This window comes from Myotis yumanensis, unplaced genomic scaffold (genome assembly GCF_028538775.1).
Source record: "Myotis yumanensis isolate MYYU_CA2020_CCGP unplaced genomic scaffold, mMyoYum1.0.hap1 SCAF_8, whole genome shotgun sequence".
Taxonomy (NCBI): domain Eukaryota; kingdom Metazoa; phylum Chordata; class Mammalia; order Chiroptera; family Vespertilionidae; genus Myotis; species Myotis yumanensis.
The window spans coordinates 60,386,367-60,401,761 of record NW_027223759.1 but is presented as its reverse complement, the minus strand read 5'-3'; the positions used below and the strand labels follow the sequence as shown (position 1 = coordinate 60,401,761).

Here is a 15,395-nt window from a genome sequence, read left to right as displayed (position 1 = left end):
TGGCTAGATTCTGGTTTGATTTTGTTAGTAAAGGCAGTAGTATTGCATATGTGGTAAGGAGGGAAGGGTGGCTCCAAGGTGTTTGTCTTGGGCACCTGTTAGATGGAGTTGCTATCTACTAAGATGGGGAAGGCTGCAAGATGAGCAGATTTGAGACTCGATTTGGAGTTCTTTTGGGGGGATGTTAACTCTGAGGTGTTCACGGACATCCAAATAGAGACCTTTAGTAGGTGGTTAGATATGCCGTCTGAAGTTCAAAGCAGAGGTCCAGCTGGAGGGACAAATTTGGGAGTTAATAGATGGTATATGGATGAGGTAAACAGATACACAGAGAAGCAAAGAGGTCCTGGATAATCATGGAGCATGCCATTTAAATATCAGAGAGATGAGGACAAACTAGCTAGAGAGACTGAGAAGTAGCCAGGGAGGTAGATCCAAGTGCAGGAAATGTTTCAAGGTAGAGTGCTCAGCTGTGTCCAGTGCTGTGCTGTCATGTAAGATGAGGAGTGAGAGTGTGGGGCCATTGGTGATGTAGGTACGAACAGTTTCATTGGAGTGGTGGTGATGAACTGCCTGATGGGAGGGGTTTCAGGAGAGAACAGAGCTGAATGGGAGTCTGAGTGCTGGAGTTCTGCTGGAGTTCTGCTACATGAGGCAGTAGCTGGACAGTGTAGGGTCAAGAGAGATTTGGTTGTTGTTACTTAGGGTAAGATCATTTGCATCATGTTTTTATGTTAATGGCAATGAATTAGAGAGGGAAAAATAATGGTGGGGGCGTGGGGGAATTGTTGGAGTATATTCCCCTGAGCAGGAATAAAGGACTCAAGTGGGGACTTGATCTTAGATTGGAGCATGGGAGAATTCATCTTGAGGAAGCGGTGAGGAGGTAATTGGAAGATCTATGTGGGGAGGATTCATGTGATGGTGGAAGTTTTCTGAAGCTTTTTCTGCTAATACTTTCTCAGTGTCACTGGAAATAAAGTCATGAGCTAGGAGGAAAAGGAATAATTCCTCAACTCAGCAGAATCAAGAATGATTCTTGAGCCTGTTATTGAACTTGCTTCATTTTGTAGAAGGTTGCAGCACACAAGTTTTCCTAGGCTTTTTGTCCTGTTCGCCATGGCACGGAGAAGGAGTAGGTGCAGTGATTATTAATCCTGGCTGAGCGGTGGCATCCTTCTGAGAGCTTCAAAAAAATTCAGATGCCAGGGTCCCGTCCTTGAGATTCATTGTTTTGTTTGATTTGTTTACTCTCTTAGGTGATTTTAATGAGCAGCCAGGATTGAGAATCAGTGGGCTGGTGCTTTTTCACCCTTTTAATAAAGAGAATCATATAGTTTATTCATAAAATATGGAAATAGGTCCCCTTGATAGTAACATCATTCCTGAACCTTTTCCTGGAAATATGTTCGGACACTGATTACTGGAGCCATGAATGCATTTAAAGATGGCAGGAATCACAATAGGTAGAAACGTTAGGGGGCTGTTTTTATCAACATTGACAGCTTCTGGGTTGACTCCTAATACCTTATTTTTTTTCCACCTTAATTTCAGTATGGCTTCAACATGGTCATGTCTCATCCACATGCTGTCAACGAGATTGCACTAAGCTTGAACAACAAGAATCCAAGGTAAGCTTGATTTGCAATGTACAAGTTTAAATCTAAGTAGGGAAAGCAGAGAGCTAGTCAACACTTAACAAAGTTAGAGTTTGGAAACTTGCAAGTGTGACTCTTTGAAATAAGATTACCAGTAGACTCCTTGCTATGTAGACCAGCTGAGTGAGATTCTTACATGTGGCAGAGTTGAGCAACTGTTGACAATTCCAGCCCCTCTCTCTTCTCTTTAAGCTTTCATTCCTTTTGAGACCTAGTTCTCAGCATCCTTGCAAATTTAGCAAAATTTGGTGGAGAGCATGAGGTTGCCGGGTTGCCAGTCCTCATACAGACTTACCAGGTATTGCCGAAAGCTAACTAGAACCATGATCCCTTGTCCACACTTCACTTGCAATATTTAGATCTGTAGCTTTTATTACCAAAAGTGAAACACAAACAAAACAATAATTGTGCATGCAGATTTGTTTTGTTAATCCTCACCTGAGGATATTTTTCCCATTGATTTTTAAAGAGAGGGAGGGAGAAGGGGGGAGGGGAGAGAGAGAGAGAGAGAGAGAGAGAGAGAGAGAAAGAAACATAGACGTGAGAGACACATCAATTGGTTACCTTGCATCCCAGACGTGTTCGATTAGAAATCGAACCCATGACCCTGCCCTGTGAAAGCTGACACTCTTATCCATTGAACCATACCAGCCAGGGCCAGATTTCACTTTATATTCACTTTCCTATAAAGGCCGGTGCCCCATATTATTCACATCACAGATTACTTCTGGAAGCCTGCCTTCATCAGTTTATTTTAGTTATTCTAATATGTTTTACATTCTGGTGAGGCCCTCTGCATTTGAAATGTGTTATTCCCCTTTACCTCTGTGTACAATACTTATCTGAAAACTGTTAATTCAAGTAAAGAAATCTGGTTATAAATTAGATCCTTTCTGATCTGGAATGCAATGCAAAGCACAAAGTCTTATTTAGATGTTAATATTATGGCTTCAAACTTCCCCGGGTTAAAGCTTTTGCAACTTCATGGTTGCTTCCTTAGTTTACAAGAATCCCAAGTAGTCATGCTTCTGTGGCCCTGTCTTCCCCCACGGGAAGTCACTGTTCATCTTCCTTAAGATAACTGACGCTGTGGGTTATCAGTATGGTCTTTGTTTAGAGGTCAGTAATAGATTTTATTCCAGAAAGTGGTGAAACACTGAAGTCATCTTAAGATGAAGAAACAGTGCTGTCCTTGACATTGTATTAAGAAGCTTGGAATGTATCTCTAGGTTCTCCTAAAAATATTTCAGATGGAGTTTTATTTTCTTTCCTTGAGTCACAGAAAATATTCTCGTATTAGTAGAGCTGAAATCCAGATCCTTTCACACCTCCTGCAGAGGAGGAAGAAAGGATGGAAACTTGCATTGTCGTAGGGGATTTTTCTGGCGCCATGTGCAAATTAGCAGATGTGAAATGTAGGGCATTAATTTCAATCGATTTTGAACTTTCTTGGCAAATGTTATGTCTCTGATTCTAAAACTAGAGACAATATTTAACAGTGGGTTGTTTTCTTGAATATTCCCAAGTTTCCTCTTGTCTTTAGATCACTAATAAACCTTTTGAGCCACACTGTACTGAGTCATCTGATGATGGGACTAAAAGATGAATCTTTCCAGAATTAATTTTCATTAGTGAGTAATTTGTAACTTAGAGAGTGGGAAACATGCCTTCCAAATTTGCTACCGTAGATAAATCACATATTCTAGAGATAGGTAAAGGTTTAAATATGTACGTTAGTGTAAGTATACCTTAGTTAGTAAAAGTTTACAAAGCATACAGACAAATATTTTATTATATTGATGTTGGATGCAAGGAACAGCTGATTCATCTTGTCACATTCACTGACTCGTGGTTTTTTCTTTTTCTTCTTGTTTTGACAGAACAAAAGCCCTTGTGTTAGAACTGCTGGCAGCCGTTTGTCTTGTCAGAGGCGGGCATGAAATCATTTTATCAGCATTTGACAACTTTAAGGAGGTAGGATACTTCTCAGTTTTAAAAAGAATCCTCACGCAAACATCTTACGTTTGGACATCTTTGAATAGAATGATTTAATTTTTTTTTTCATTCTAGGGTATAATAGTTACTTTTCTAAGACGTCAGTGAGCGGGTAGCAATGAACTTAGTCTACATAGCTTAAGTGGAATGGTGTCTCATATCCAAGAAAAGTTAAAAACTATTTGCAGTACTCATTTTCCTTTGGAGAACATGGCATAGGCAGTTTGAAAACAGGTTTTGTTAAATGTATGTGGTTTTCATTATGGTTGATACTTGAGCATCCACCATGTAAATTTCATGAACTCATTCATCATAGTTCTTTTCCTCAAATCATATGTATTGTCATTACTTTGCTGGATGCTATGAAAAACTTATCACATATATATAGACACTGATGTTAGCAGCTTGTAATCTTAAACAGGTGATGCTATGCCAGGAAAACAATAAACCAATGGATATGCATGGTTGACCATGGGAATTAAATGACGGCAAAAGAAGAAACAATTACGTATGAATAATAGGACACCAAGGGTTCCGGGCCAAAGTACCAAGACCTCAAAACTGGAATAATAACCAGTTTCCCTTAGTGGCGGTGTGCAGCATTACAGAGCCAAGGAGAGTGCCTGTTGGATCCCCTGGAATGTGCCCCACATCTGAGGCTGCTTTGAGGGGAGACATTACAAAAGTAATTGAAGGCACTTGGAGCCCCAGGTTACCAGGTTACCATGGGACCGTGAGCCAAGCTGTGCCTTTCCTGTCAATCCGATTTGACTCCAGATGCTTTTGGATTAATACCCAGAAGCTAGATTACAATCCAGATCTCAGGGGACTTCCATACTCTCTCCCATCTTTCCTGGGAGCCTCCGGAGTAGAGGAACCCAGCTAGGATTTATTGAGGACCTATGATAGGCCAGGGGCTGTGCCTGGTACACACAGGAAATCACTGGATTCTGTACGAACATCTGTGAGACAAATACTAATATCTCCCTGTTATAAAAGAACTAGAGGCCAGTTGCAGAAAGATTCCTGCAAGAATAGGGCTTCCAGCGGCTGGAGCGAAGCAGAGAGGGGAGCGAAACCCGCTGAGGTGGGCTTTGCTCCCACTCTGAGCCACTGCGGCTGGGTTTCCCCTCCCACTCCCAGGCACTGTGGCAGGTTTCCCCTCCCGCTCCCAGGCGCTGCCCCTTCCCCTCCAAGCCGCTGCCCCTCTGGCTCACAGCCGCTGTGGCTGGGCTTGCCCTCCCACCTCCCGCCTCCCACCTCTGCAGCCTTGGCTCCGTTTCTGTCCTCGAGGCCTCTACTTAGCTCCCTTCTGTACCGCTTGGCCTCCATGTTGTCCTCAGTCTTCCCTCGAAACTGTTATATGCAAATTAACTGCCATCTTTTACCTTCTATAATTGAAACATTGTATCTTTTGGAGCTGTTGCTTCAGGAGCTCAGAGCTGGGCAGCAGCAGGCGGGGAACCTTGGCTTCCTCCATCACTGGAGCAAGCAAGCCTTATGTTTGCTTCAGCTGCCTGGCTGCCAGCTGCCATGTTGGCTGGCAGTTAATTTGCATATCTTGCTGATTAGCCAATGGGAAGGGTAGCGAAGTTATGGCTAATTACCATGTTTCTCTATTATTGGATAGGACTAGCGGCCCGGTGCACAAAAATTTGTGCACCCGGGGTGGGGAGGGGGGGGTCCCTTAGCCCGGCCTGTGCCCTCTCGCAGTCTGGGACCCCTCGGGAGATAACAACCTGCTGGCTTAGGCCTGCTCCCGGGTGGCAGAGGGCACGCTCAATCCCTAGGTGCAGCCCCTGGTCAGGCTCAGAGCAGGGCTGATTGGGGAGTTGGGGCGCAGCCCCCTGTCATGCACAGAGCAGGGCGGATTGGGAGGTTGTGATGCCACCCTCAGTCACTCTCAAGATAGGGCCGATTGGGGGGCTGGGGCACCGCCCCCTGTCACACTCAAGGCAGGGTCGATGGGGAGGTTGCAGCGCCACCCCCTGTCACGCACAGAGCAGGGCCCATCAAGGGGGTTGGGGCCCCATACCCTGTGACACACAGAGCAGGGTCGATCAGGGGGTTGGGGAGCTCCCCCCTGTCACGCACAGAGCAGGGCCCATCAGAGGGTTGGGGAGCTCCCCCCTGTCACTCACAGAGTAGGGCTGATCAGGGGGTTGGGGCGCCGCACCCTGTCACACTCAGGGCAGGGCCGATGGGGAGGTTATGGCTCTACCCCATCACACACAGAGCAGGGCCCGTTGGGGGGGGTTGGGGCGCCGCCCTCTATCACCCACAGAGCAGGGCCTATCAGGGGCTTGGGGCGCTGCCACTGTCACACTCAGGGCAGGGCTGATGGGGAGGTTATGGCTCTACCCCATCACACACACAGAGCAGGGCCCGTGGGGGGGGTGGGGTTTGAGGTGCCACACCCTGTCACACACAGAGCCGCAGGGCGATCAGGGGGTTGGGGAGCTCCCCCATATCAGGCACAGAGCAGGGCTGATCAGGGGGTTGGGGCGCCTTCCCCTGTCACGAACAAAGTAGGGCAGATAGGGAGGTTGTGGCCCCGCCCCCGTCACACACACAGCTGCAGGGCGATCAGGGGGTTTGGTTGCTGCCCCCTGTCACTCTGATCCCGGTGCCGGGAGGCCTCGCGGCTCCACTGATCCCGGTGCTGGGAGGCATATTACCCTTTTACTATATAGGATAGAGGCCTGGTGCACGGGTGGGGGCCAGCTGGTTTGCCCTGAAGGGTGTCCTGGATCAGGGAGAGGGTCCTGCTTGGGTGCCTGGCCAGACTGGATGAGGGGATGATGGCTATTTGCATCTGGTCACACCCCCTTCAGTGTGGGGTCCCCACTGGGGTGCCTGGCCAGTCTGGGTGAGGGGCTGTGGGCCATTTTCAGGCTGGCGGGTAACTGAAGCTCCCAACCTGTCCTTTTTTTTCTTTATTCTGGGCCAGCTTAAGCTCTGAGGCTCGGCTCCAGCTCTGAGACCTCGGCTGCTGAAAGCAGGTATCTGGTTTGTTTGGGTTCTATAATCAAAACACTGTTTCAACTCCAGCTCTGAGATCCGGCTGGCTGAAAGCAGGTTTCTGGGGTTTTGTTTAGCTTCTATATTTGTAACAATGTTTCAAACTGCAAGCTCAGAGGCCGGCAGCTGCAGGCAAGGAACGTTGGAGTCCGCAGTCACTGGAGCAAGCAAGCCTCCTGTTCGCTTCAAGCTGCCTGGCTGCCGGCTGCCATCTTGGTTGACAGTTAATTTGCATATCGCCCTGATTAGCCAATGGGAAGGGTAGCGGAGGTACGGCTAATTACCATGTTTCTCTTTTATTAGATAGGATAAGCTAAGATTCCAATGCATGTTGGCCCAGGGTCACATAGCCAGGTGAGGGACAGAGCCAGGATCGGGGTTTGGTGTGCCTTATTTTGAACTTCCTTTCAGGTGATATTTGAGCCCAGTTCTGTGTGGATCTCCTGAGGGAAACGCTGAGTTAGACAGGACCTTGGGGCCATTCCCCCCACCCTGCCTCCTTTGAATATATGAAAAGAGCAAGTCTTTTTCATGTCAAAAGCACGTACTATACAGTTATCAGTGAGCCTTGTTATAAAATGAGCTATATAACGAGCATCTGATTATACTGCAGGCCACATGATGTCCTAAAATTATGAAGGTATAGAATCTGTATTAATTAAATTCAGTAATTTATGAGGGGAATGTTAATTTTGCTTTTTCTTAGGTTAACTAGAATGCCTTTCTTATGCATAGTAGGCACACAAATACTTGCAGAATTGAGTTTTAGCTGTCAGGTGTCAGAATCATTTATGACTTAGGCATTTAGGGTGTTGTGTATACTTAGATGGGGAAAAAAAGTAATCCTCTAAATCTAATAACTGGCTAGTCTCGAAGAGAACTAATTAATTTTGACTTCGAAATTTTAGAGCTTTAACTAAAATCTGCCTCTTTTCTGTAATTACTTATAAGTGAGTAATGGTGGGTGTTTCAAGTTCTGATTCTCCTTGGGCAGGCATTTGCATCTACAAGAAGCTGTGCCATGTGGGAGAAGGGACAAGGACAGAGCTGGCTCTGTGTGCGCTATTGGCCTGCATTAACCTCAAGCCATGGTGCGAATGTGGCCAGACCAAGAAAAGGGATTATTCTCATCGCCAGGAATGAGGACAGGGCAGGAGCCTGTCCCTGAAAACTTCCTTCTTATGGATAGGTCACAAGAGCATATTTACCTTTTCACTGTTAGGGTAAAAACAGTGTTTTTGTATTGATCTTTTTTTTTTTTTTTAATGTAATACCACTCACAGCCCAGTCTTTTAAATCTCTGCCTGTTTTTATTTTCTTTTATTCCCATCTTTATGTGAGTGGATCTTTTTTCCCCCTCAAGCATCATAGTGAAGGGTGTATTCTGTAATCTTTTTAGCCAAAATGTCATTGGAATCTTCTGGGTTTCGGGTGGTTTGGGAGCCAGCTGTTCCTGATTAGGAAAAGTTGTCCTATGATCTCAGACGCCTGTGTAAGTAGGGTTTTGGTCAGTGAGTAATACCTATTGAGCTGCCCCTGGCAGAGAGAGCACCATGCCAGGTACCAGGAGACCAGGGAGTGGGCCAGAGGAGTCTTTGCCCTCAAGATGATGATCTAGTAAGTTGGGATTCCATTCATTGCCTTCAAAGGGGTGATCCCTGTTTTTACAGTGGGGAATGGGGTATCAGGCATCAGTATTCATTTTTGCATAAAGTAGTATGCATTAGAGTAACCAGACCCTTTGCACAGAGCACAGCCTAGCACAGTGTTGAAAGGTGGCACCAGATGCTAAAGGAAAATTTAAAGACCACCCATTGTATGTATATAGCTGGATCTCCCTTCCCTCTCTCCCCCCATCTATTTCTTCAGCAAACAAATTCATTCTGTCCTATTTGGCCACCACTCCTTAATTCAAATGTAAATTGAAGAAGGTATCTTTTACCTCTTGATAGGTTTTTATGTAGGATTACACCATTTCCTCATATTTAAATTAATCAGAATACCAGCAAGCTTTTTTGTGGGGTTTTTTTTTCCAAAGAATGTTGCTCATGTTTTATGAGATCTGAAGTACATGTTTTAGGAAAGTAGGAAGCACTTCCAATCGAATGATATCTGATGGTGGTAAGACTATGAGCCCAAGGCCTGCATTTTGGTGGGTGTGGGGGGTTGGGGCCTATGCCTGATGTTACTGAGTAAGCACCTCAGTGTATATGATGATAAATGAGTTGTAATTACATAGATTCCGATGGCAGACTTGTACTAATCATGGTTTGTGACATACCTGACCATGTGAGTGTAGCAAGTAGATGAAAACTAAACTGTTGTCAGCTGTTATTTCTCTTTGAATTCTATTCTCTTTCATTGTTTTTCAAATGGAATTAAAGCATCTGGTTTTGGTGTTGAAGCATCTCCTTATGAAAATGTATGGTCCTGCATTGAGGACCAGGGTGAGAACAAGAAGTCATGTTTGTTCTTATTGGCTAGTTTATCCACCTGGCAAACACATCGCCATCTTCCCTAAAAGGATACGTTCTTAGTTGCATGGCAATATATATTTTTGAGTGTTTGGCCTGGCAGGTAGGAAAAAAGACATTTGGAAGGCACGGTCATTCTTTTGGTGTTTGCATTAGTTCAGGATCTTGTCTGCAAGGAGGAGAGACTGACTGAACCACGCAGAGGAAAGGGTTGGGTTGGAGGATGTGGAGAAACAGGCCTGGAAAATGGGCAGGTGCTCCTCCGATGTGGCTGGACTCCTGTGCTGTGCCTCGATGTCCAGCCACCATGAAACTATTTGGGATCCTGGTCATGCTTTCTCTTCTTTCTCAAATGGTATGGACCATGGCTAGCAATCTGCTGGGTCATGAAACTGCACTTAATGGTTAAGGACATCAACTGGAGAGTTATAAGCACCATATTTAGTCCAATTTCCTTAGGAACCTTGACCTTGATCTCCTCAACTTTCTTGCTCTTCCTACTTTTTTCCATTATGTCCTTTGATATATCTGAGAAATAGTCTCCCGGGAAAAAAAATACTCCCATTTGAAATCAGAGGGAAAAAGTCCCAAGGCCCCATAGACTCTGCAACAGAATAGCCTCCCATGACAGTAATAATGCCCTCTGAGGGCTCTGAGCTACCAGCTCCCCCAGGCTGCTGGGACGTGCACCTGGAATTCATCAGGATTCCAGATCGATTATAACTGTGTTCTCATCTGCTTCCAACATGACAGCATCTGGCTCTCACGAGTCAGTTGAGGCTGGAGTTTGGTTATTAAAACCCCAACTCCTTCCCCCTCTGACCTTCCAGGATCGATGGATGGAGCCCTGGGAAGTGAGTCACTCAAGGCCACCAGCGCTCTTGTGCATGGCCCTCTTGGCAGCATCCGTTATTATTTTCGCCTCTTGCTAGAAGGCTTCCTCAGAAAGCTGATGTGGTTTAGCTACTGGGCATCTGAAAGCACTTGTGCTTCACATTATGAAGTTGATTTAAGAAAGCCTGTCAGGTTTTATTTACAGTGGACCCAATTGGGCAGGAAGGAGAGCAGACATTCTGGTGCCCTTCCAGCATCCCTCTGAGTTTAATCCCAGCTAATCTAACCTCTTGAATATTTGCGGGTGTAGCGTTATAAATCCAGCACAAGACCAGCCGGGTAATTCCTTCAGTGGTAAAATTTTCAACATGGAGGGAAGGGTCCTTTTTTTTTTTTTTTTTTTTTTCCCCCAGTCTCTCATTGAACTATGAGCACTGTATTCTCTCAATCTCAAACTAGCGAGCTACCATCCTAGAGCATGTGTATATTTCACTGTATCAGGCCAGAATTAGATTAAATTAATTCACTGAGGCTCTTCGCTAGCCAGTCCGTCTTCCTAGGGTCAGGAAGCAAAGTCACGGTAATGATTTTTTGGACTGTTTATTAACTATGGTTGTTATTGCTTGTGCATAATAAATCACCCCAAACTTAGTTCTATTAGGCTCCTAGATTCTGTGGGTCAGGAAGTCAGGCGGGGCATGGCAGGGATGATTGTCCCTGCCCCGTCGCCTCGAGGGCCTCATCCTGGAAGATCTGATTGTCTGGAGGCAGGAATTCATTTGAAAGTGGCTTCACTCATCTGTCTAGTTTCTGGGCTGTGATGACTCAAAGGCTGAACTCAGTGGTGGATGGAGCCTACCAGCCACAATGTCTCCACATAGAACTCCACGTGGCTGCAGCTTCTCATAGATCACAGCTGGCTTCCCGGAAGGAGTGATCAGGGAAGCGCATCCGGAGAGCAGACATTTAAAGGGACAGAAGTTGAAATATCTTCTGCATCAGTCTCAGGAGACATCCGTGTCACTTTTGCTGCAATCTGTTGCTTACAAGTGAGTCACTAAGGTGAACCCAGATGCAAAGGGAAGGTAATGACCTCACTTCTTGATGGTGGAGTGTGAGGGCCACAGTGCAGGAGAACATGGGTAGGAGAGACTGCTGTGGTTATTTTTTGGAAAATACAATTCACCTCAAAAACTTTTAAGAACATTTTATTTATTGATTTCAAAGAAGGAGCGGGAGAGGGGCAGGAAAGAGAGAGAAACATCTGTTTCTTGTTCCACTTACTTATGCATTCATTGGTTGATTCTTGTATGTTCCTTGACCGGGGATTGAACCTGCAACATTGGCGTATCAGGACGACGCTCCAACCCAGTGGTTCTCAACCTTCTGGCCCTTTAAATACAGTTCCTCATGTTGTGACCCAACCATAAAATTATTTTCATTGCTACTTCATAACTGTAATGCTGCTACTGTTATGAATCGTAATGTAAATATCTGATATGCAGCATGGTCTTAGGCGACCCCTGTGAAAGGGTCGTCTGACCGCCAAAGGGGTGGCGGCCCACAGGTTGAGAACCGCTGCTAACCAAATGAGCTTCCCAGCCAGGGCACCTCAATAACTTTTTGAGAAACACTGATATATCTCTAGTTGGTCCTCTTCTATTGTCTCTCTCTTCTTCACTCAACCCAATACTTGGCGTTATACTAGTAAACTTTTTCATTAGTGGTAGAAAGGCTACTCCTTCCTTCAAGCCAGTGTCCTATGGGCTATTTTAACAGCTTTTCCCGTGGAAAAAGGAGCTGTTTACATAGGATTTCCAAGCCCCTGGTAATGAACTAGTTATTTCTTTGGCATCTGTGTCTTTATCGTCTAGTAAGGAAGTGGAGGCTGCTGATCATTAAGGGATGAGTCATGCTCACTTACTGGAAACATTTTTATGAGCATTGCATGCCCCTGTGTGTCTGAAACACTGATAAACACTGGAAAGAAGAAAATGAGTAAGACATAGGCCCTGCCTTTAAGAAAAAGCATCCCAGTCTAGTTAAGGAAATGTAAATATTTTATCTGTTATAGTACTAGGCTCTATAAAGATAAATGCCAGTGCTTTGCAAGGAGGAAGAACAGCTAACTAAGAGGAAGTAGAGGAAGGAGGGCAGATGGGATAGGAGCTCTCAAAGGACGTTTTCTATTGGAATGTAAGCCTCAGCCAAGTTTAGGATGGAGAAGGTATGTTAGTTCTTAATCATTGCTGTAATAAGTTGCCACAAACTTAGTGGCTTAAAACACTTCTTTTTCATGTCTGCAAAGTAATGTTATTACTTTACACATCTGTTGGTCAGACATATAAAATTAGTCAACAGGGTGGCATTCTTCTAGGGAATCCATCTCCTTGCCTTTCAGTTTCTAGAAGGTGCTAGCATTCTTTGGCTTGTGGCCCCTTCTCTGACCCTGATTCTCTGGGCACCTTCCCTTAATAACCATTGAGATTACATTGGGCCCACCCATCCAAGATAACCTACCCATCTCAGGAGTCTTAATCATATCTGAGAAGTCCCTTTTATATGTAAGGTAAAGATGTCATTTTATACAAAGAAGGTGGCAACTTAATAAAGCTTCAAGGACTTTAGTTTGCCTTGAATCTTCAGTCTTAAAAAGGTGAGACAGGGCCCTGGCTGGTCTGGTCAGTGGTTAGAGCATTGGCCCATGCACCACAGGGTTGCAAGTTCAATTCCCATTTAAGGTCACGGACCTGGGTTGCAAATTAGATCCCTGGCCCCGGTTGGGGTGCATTGGGGTACATGTGGGAGGCAACCAATTGATGTATCTCTCTCACATTGATGTTTCTCTCTCTCCCTCCCTCCCTCCTTTCCACTCTCTCTGAAAAGCAATGGAAAAAAATATTCTCGGGTGAAGATGAACATAAATTAATAAATACTATATAATAAAAGGGTAATATGCAAATTGACCCTAACAGCAGAATGACTGGGAATGACTGGTCACTATGACACACAGTGATCACCAGGGGGCAGATGCTCAATGCAGGAGCTCTGCTCAGCCACAAGCCAGGCTTCCAGCACAGCGGTGGTGGCGGGAGCCTCTCCTGCCTCCTCAGCAGTGCTAAGGATGTCTGACTGCAGCTTAGGCCTGCTCCCCGCTGGCAAGTGGACATCCCCCTCGGGCTCCTGGGCTGCCAGAGGGATGTCTGACTGCCAGCTTAGGCCTGATTCTCCAGGGAGTGGACCTAAGCCAGCAGGTGGACATCCCCCGAGGGGTCCCAGACTGCGAAAGGGCACAGGCTGGGCTGAGGGAACCCCCTCCCCAAGTGCACAAATTTTTGTGCACCGGGCCTCTAGTAGATAAATAAATAAAAGGTGAGATAGAAATTTAGGGGCAGATCAGGGGAAAACCTCATTGCATATTCCAAAGTCTTCATGTTGCCATGTAGCCTACAGTTAGCAAGGGGCAGCAGAACATGTGTTTCCCAGTCTTCTCCAAGCATTAGCTCTTTAGGTCAACTCTCTTGGTTGGTAGAGAAATAGTTGTTATATTTTTCTCCAGAAGTCAGTTGGCACTGAGCTCAGCATGAGGTCACTCTGATAGAACAGGGTGTGGTCAGGGTCTGAGATTGGTTTCAGAAGTTTTGCCATTCATACTTCTCATTCCGTGGGCCTCTGCTTTCATTGACAGTCATCTGCTCCCTCAGCTGCTGTATTCATTCACTTCTAACATCCTCAGGACTTTCCTTTGATGGGCCATGGCAGGGTGGGGGGGCTTCAAAATACAAGAAAAAGAAAGAGAAAGTGCAAGAGGACAGTGGTAGGCGGGACAGATGAGATTGTGGTCACTGGCATATGTTTGTAGAGATGCTCTGCTTTTCATCCTGACTTTAATCAGACCCTCCATTCTCTCTACAAGCCTGCGTGAATTTTTTACAGCAGTGAGCCTCGTTTTCTATTTATTCATAGCAGCCACTTAAAAAAATAACACGCAGGGTGTTGCTTGCTTGTTATTTTTACTCGTGTAAAAATGCCATTTCTAAATCCTGTGCCCTTTGCCAACTGTAAGGCAGTTGCCATGTGTGCCCTTACTTCATATTTTGGGAAGATAATGAAAGACCTCAAGGAAAAGCAGTGGGTGCTGTGTGTCACTGTAGTACCTCATGGAATCTAAACCGGCTGGCGCAGGTCCCCAGGCATGGAGCCTCCTTGTGGGCACTGTTGCCCTGACGGTAAGGTGTTGCTATGGTTGTAAGGCACATAAGGGTGCTGGGAAGCGCTCACTGTGAGTTGATGAGAGGACTAGAGTCGGAACTCTTAGCTGCAGCAGTATCGTCACCAACTCCAAAAACGGTTACAGTAACGGGAGGTTTTCAGTGGCCGTTCTGAAATTCATGTCTGCAGAGTAATGTTAAAGGTCTATTTTAGGGTCACCTTGGTTTCTTTTTCCTGTATGAACTGCCTCCCTATTCTGTTTCTCCCTCACTCCACCTTGACTTGAATAGTAAGGATCTTGGGACTTAGCACATTTTGGACGGATCACAAGAATTCTCGCTACATATTACACAGTGTTTTACAAAGTATCGTACTTTAAAAAGATACTAGCTTGTAAGAACATGTAATAAATAACTTCAAAATGCAATGGGTATTTAATTTTAAAGCGTGCCTTTAACATTTATGTAAAACGTTTTTTGTACTCATTCAGTAGAAACGTATCTGGCCACTGGGTAAAGCTAGCAATAAAACTACTGGTCCGCAATGTGTTAAGTATACTTAAGTATTCCTTTATTTAAAATTTAAAGTCTCACCCAAGGACACGATTTTATTGATTTTAGAGAGAGAGGAAGGGGAGAGAGAGAAACATCAATAGGCTGCCTCCGGTACACACCCTGAACGGGGGATTGAACCTGTGGCCTGTGCACAGGATGGCACTCCCACCAACCAAGTCACACCAGTCAGGGCTACTGTAGTTTTCTGTATTTATTCAATTTCAAAGTAAAAATAGAAATCATTGTTTTAAAACGTTAAATAATTCTGGGTTATAGGTTATGTTAGTGGTCATCAAGTCCAGTGCTAGGCACTGGCTAAGCCCCAGACCCAGGGCTATAGTAACCATCCCATTAGATAAGCTTCTAGGTTCAAATACAGCTGTTAAAATAGGAAAATGCCTATTTAGATATGTTAACTAGGAAAAGAATAAGATAAATCATATATATGTCATATATATGTACATATACATATATAACATGTGTGTCTATATTGTAACAGCATAAAGATGTACTTCTGCATAGTAACAGGCCCTTCCTAAATTAGCGAAAGGGTTTGGAGTGGTGGGGTTGCTTCTGTTTTGTGTGTGTGTTTACTTCTGTTGCTTGTAATGTTTGAGGAGTAACATCATGCCTCACACGGCTAAATG

General features: G+C 45.0%; 1 protein-coding gene across 8 annotated transcripts in view; it reads left to right on the top strand.

Moving 5' to 3' along the window:
- Positions 1 to 15,395, top strand: part of FMNL2 (formin like 2) — a 314,347-nt gene that overhangs the window by 250,774 nt on the left and 48,178 nt on the right. For all 8 annotated transcript variants that reach the window (XM_070422990.1, XM_070422995.1, XM_070422987.1 and 5 more), the window contains exons 8-9: positions 1,555 to 1,631; positions 3,539 to 3,632. In XM_070422990.1, coding sequence (XP_070279091.1) covers positions 1,555 to 1,631; positions 3,539 to 3,632 — 171 coding nt within the window. The remainder of the gene's footprint in view (positions 1 to 1,554; positions 1,632 to 3,538; positions 3,633 to 15,395) is intronic.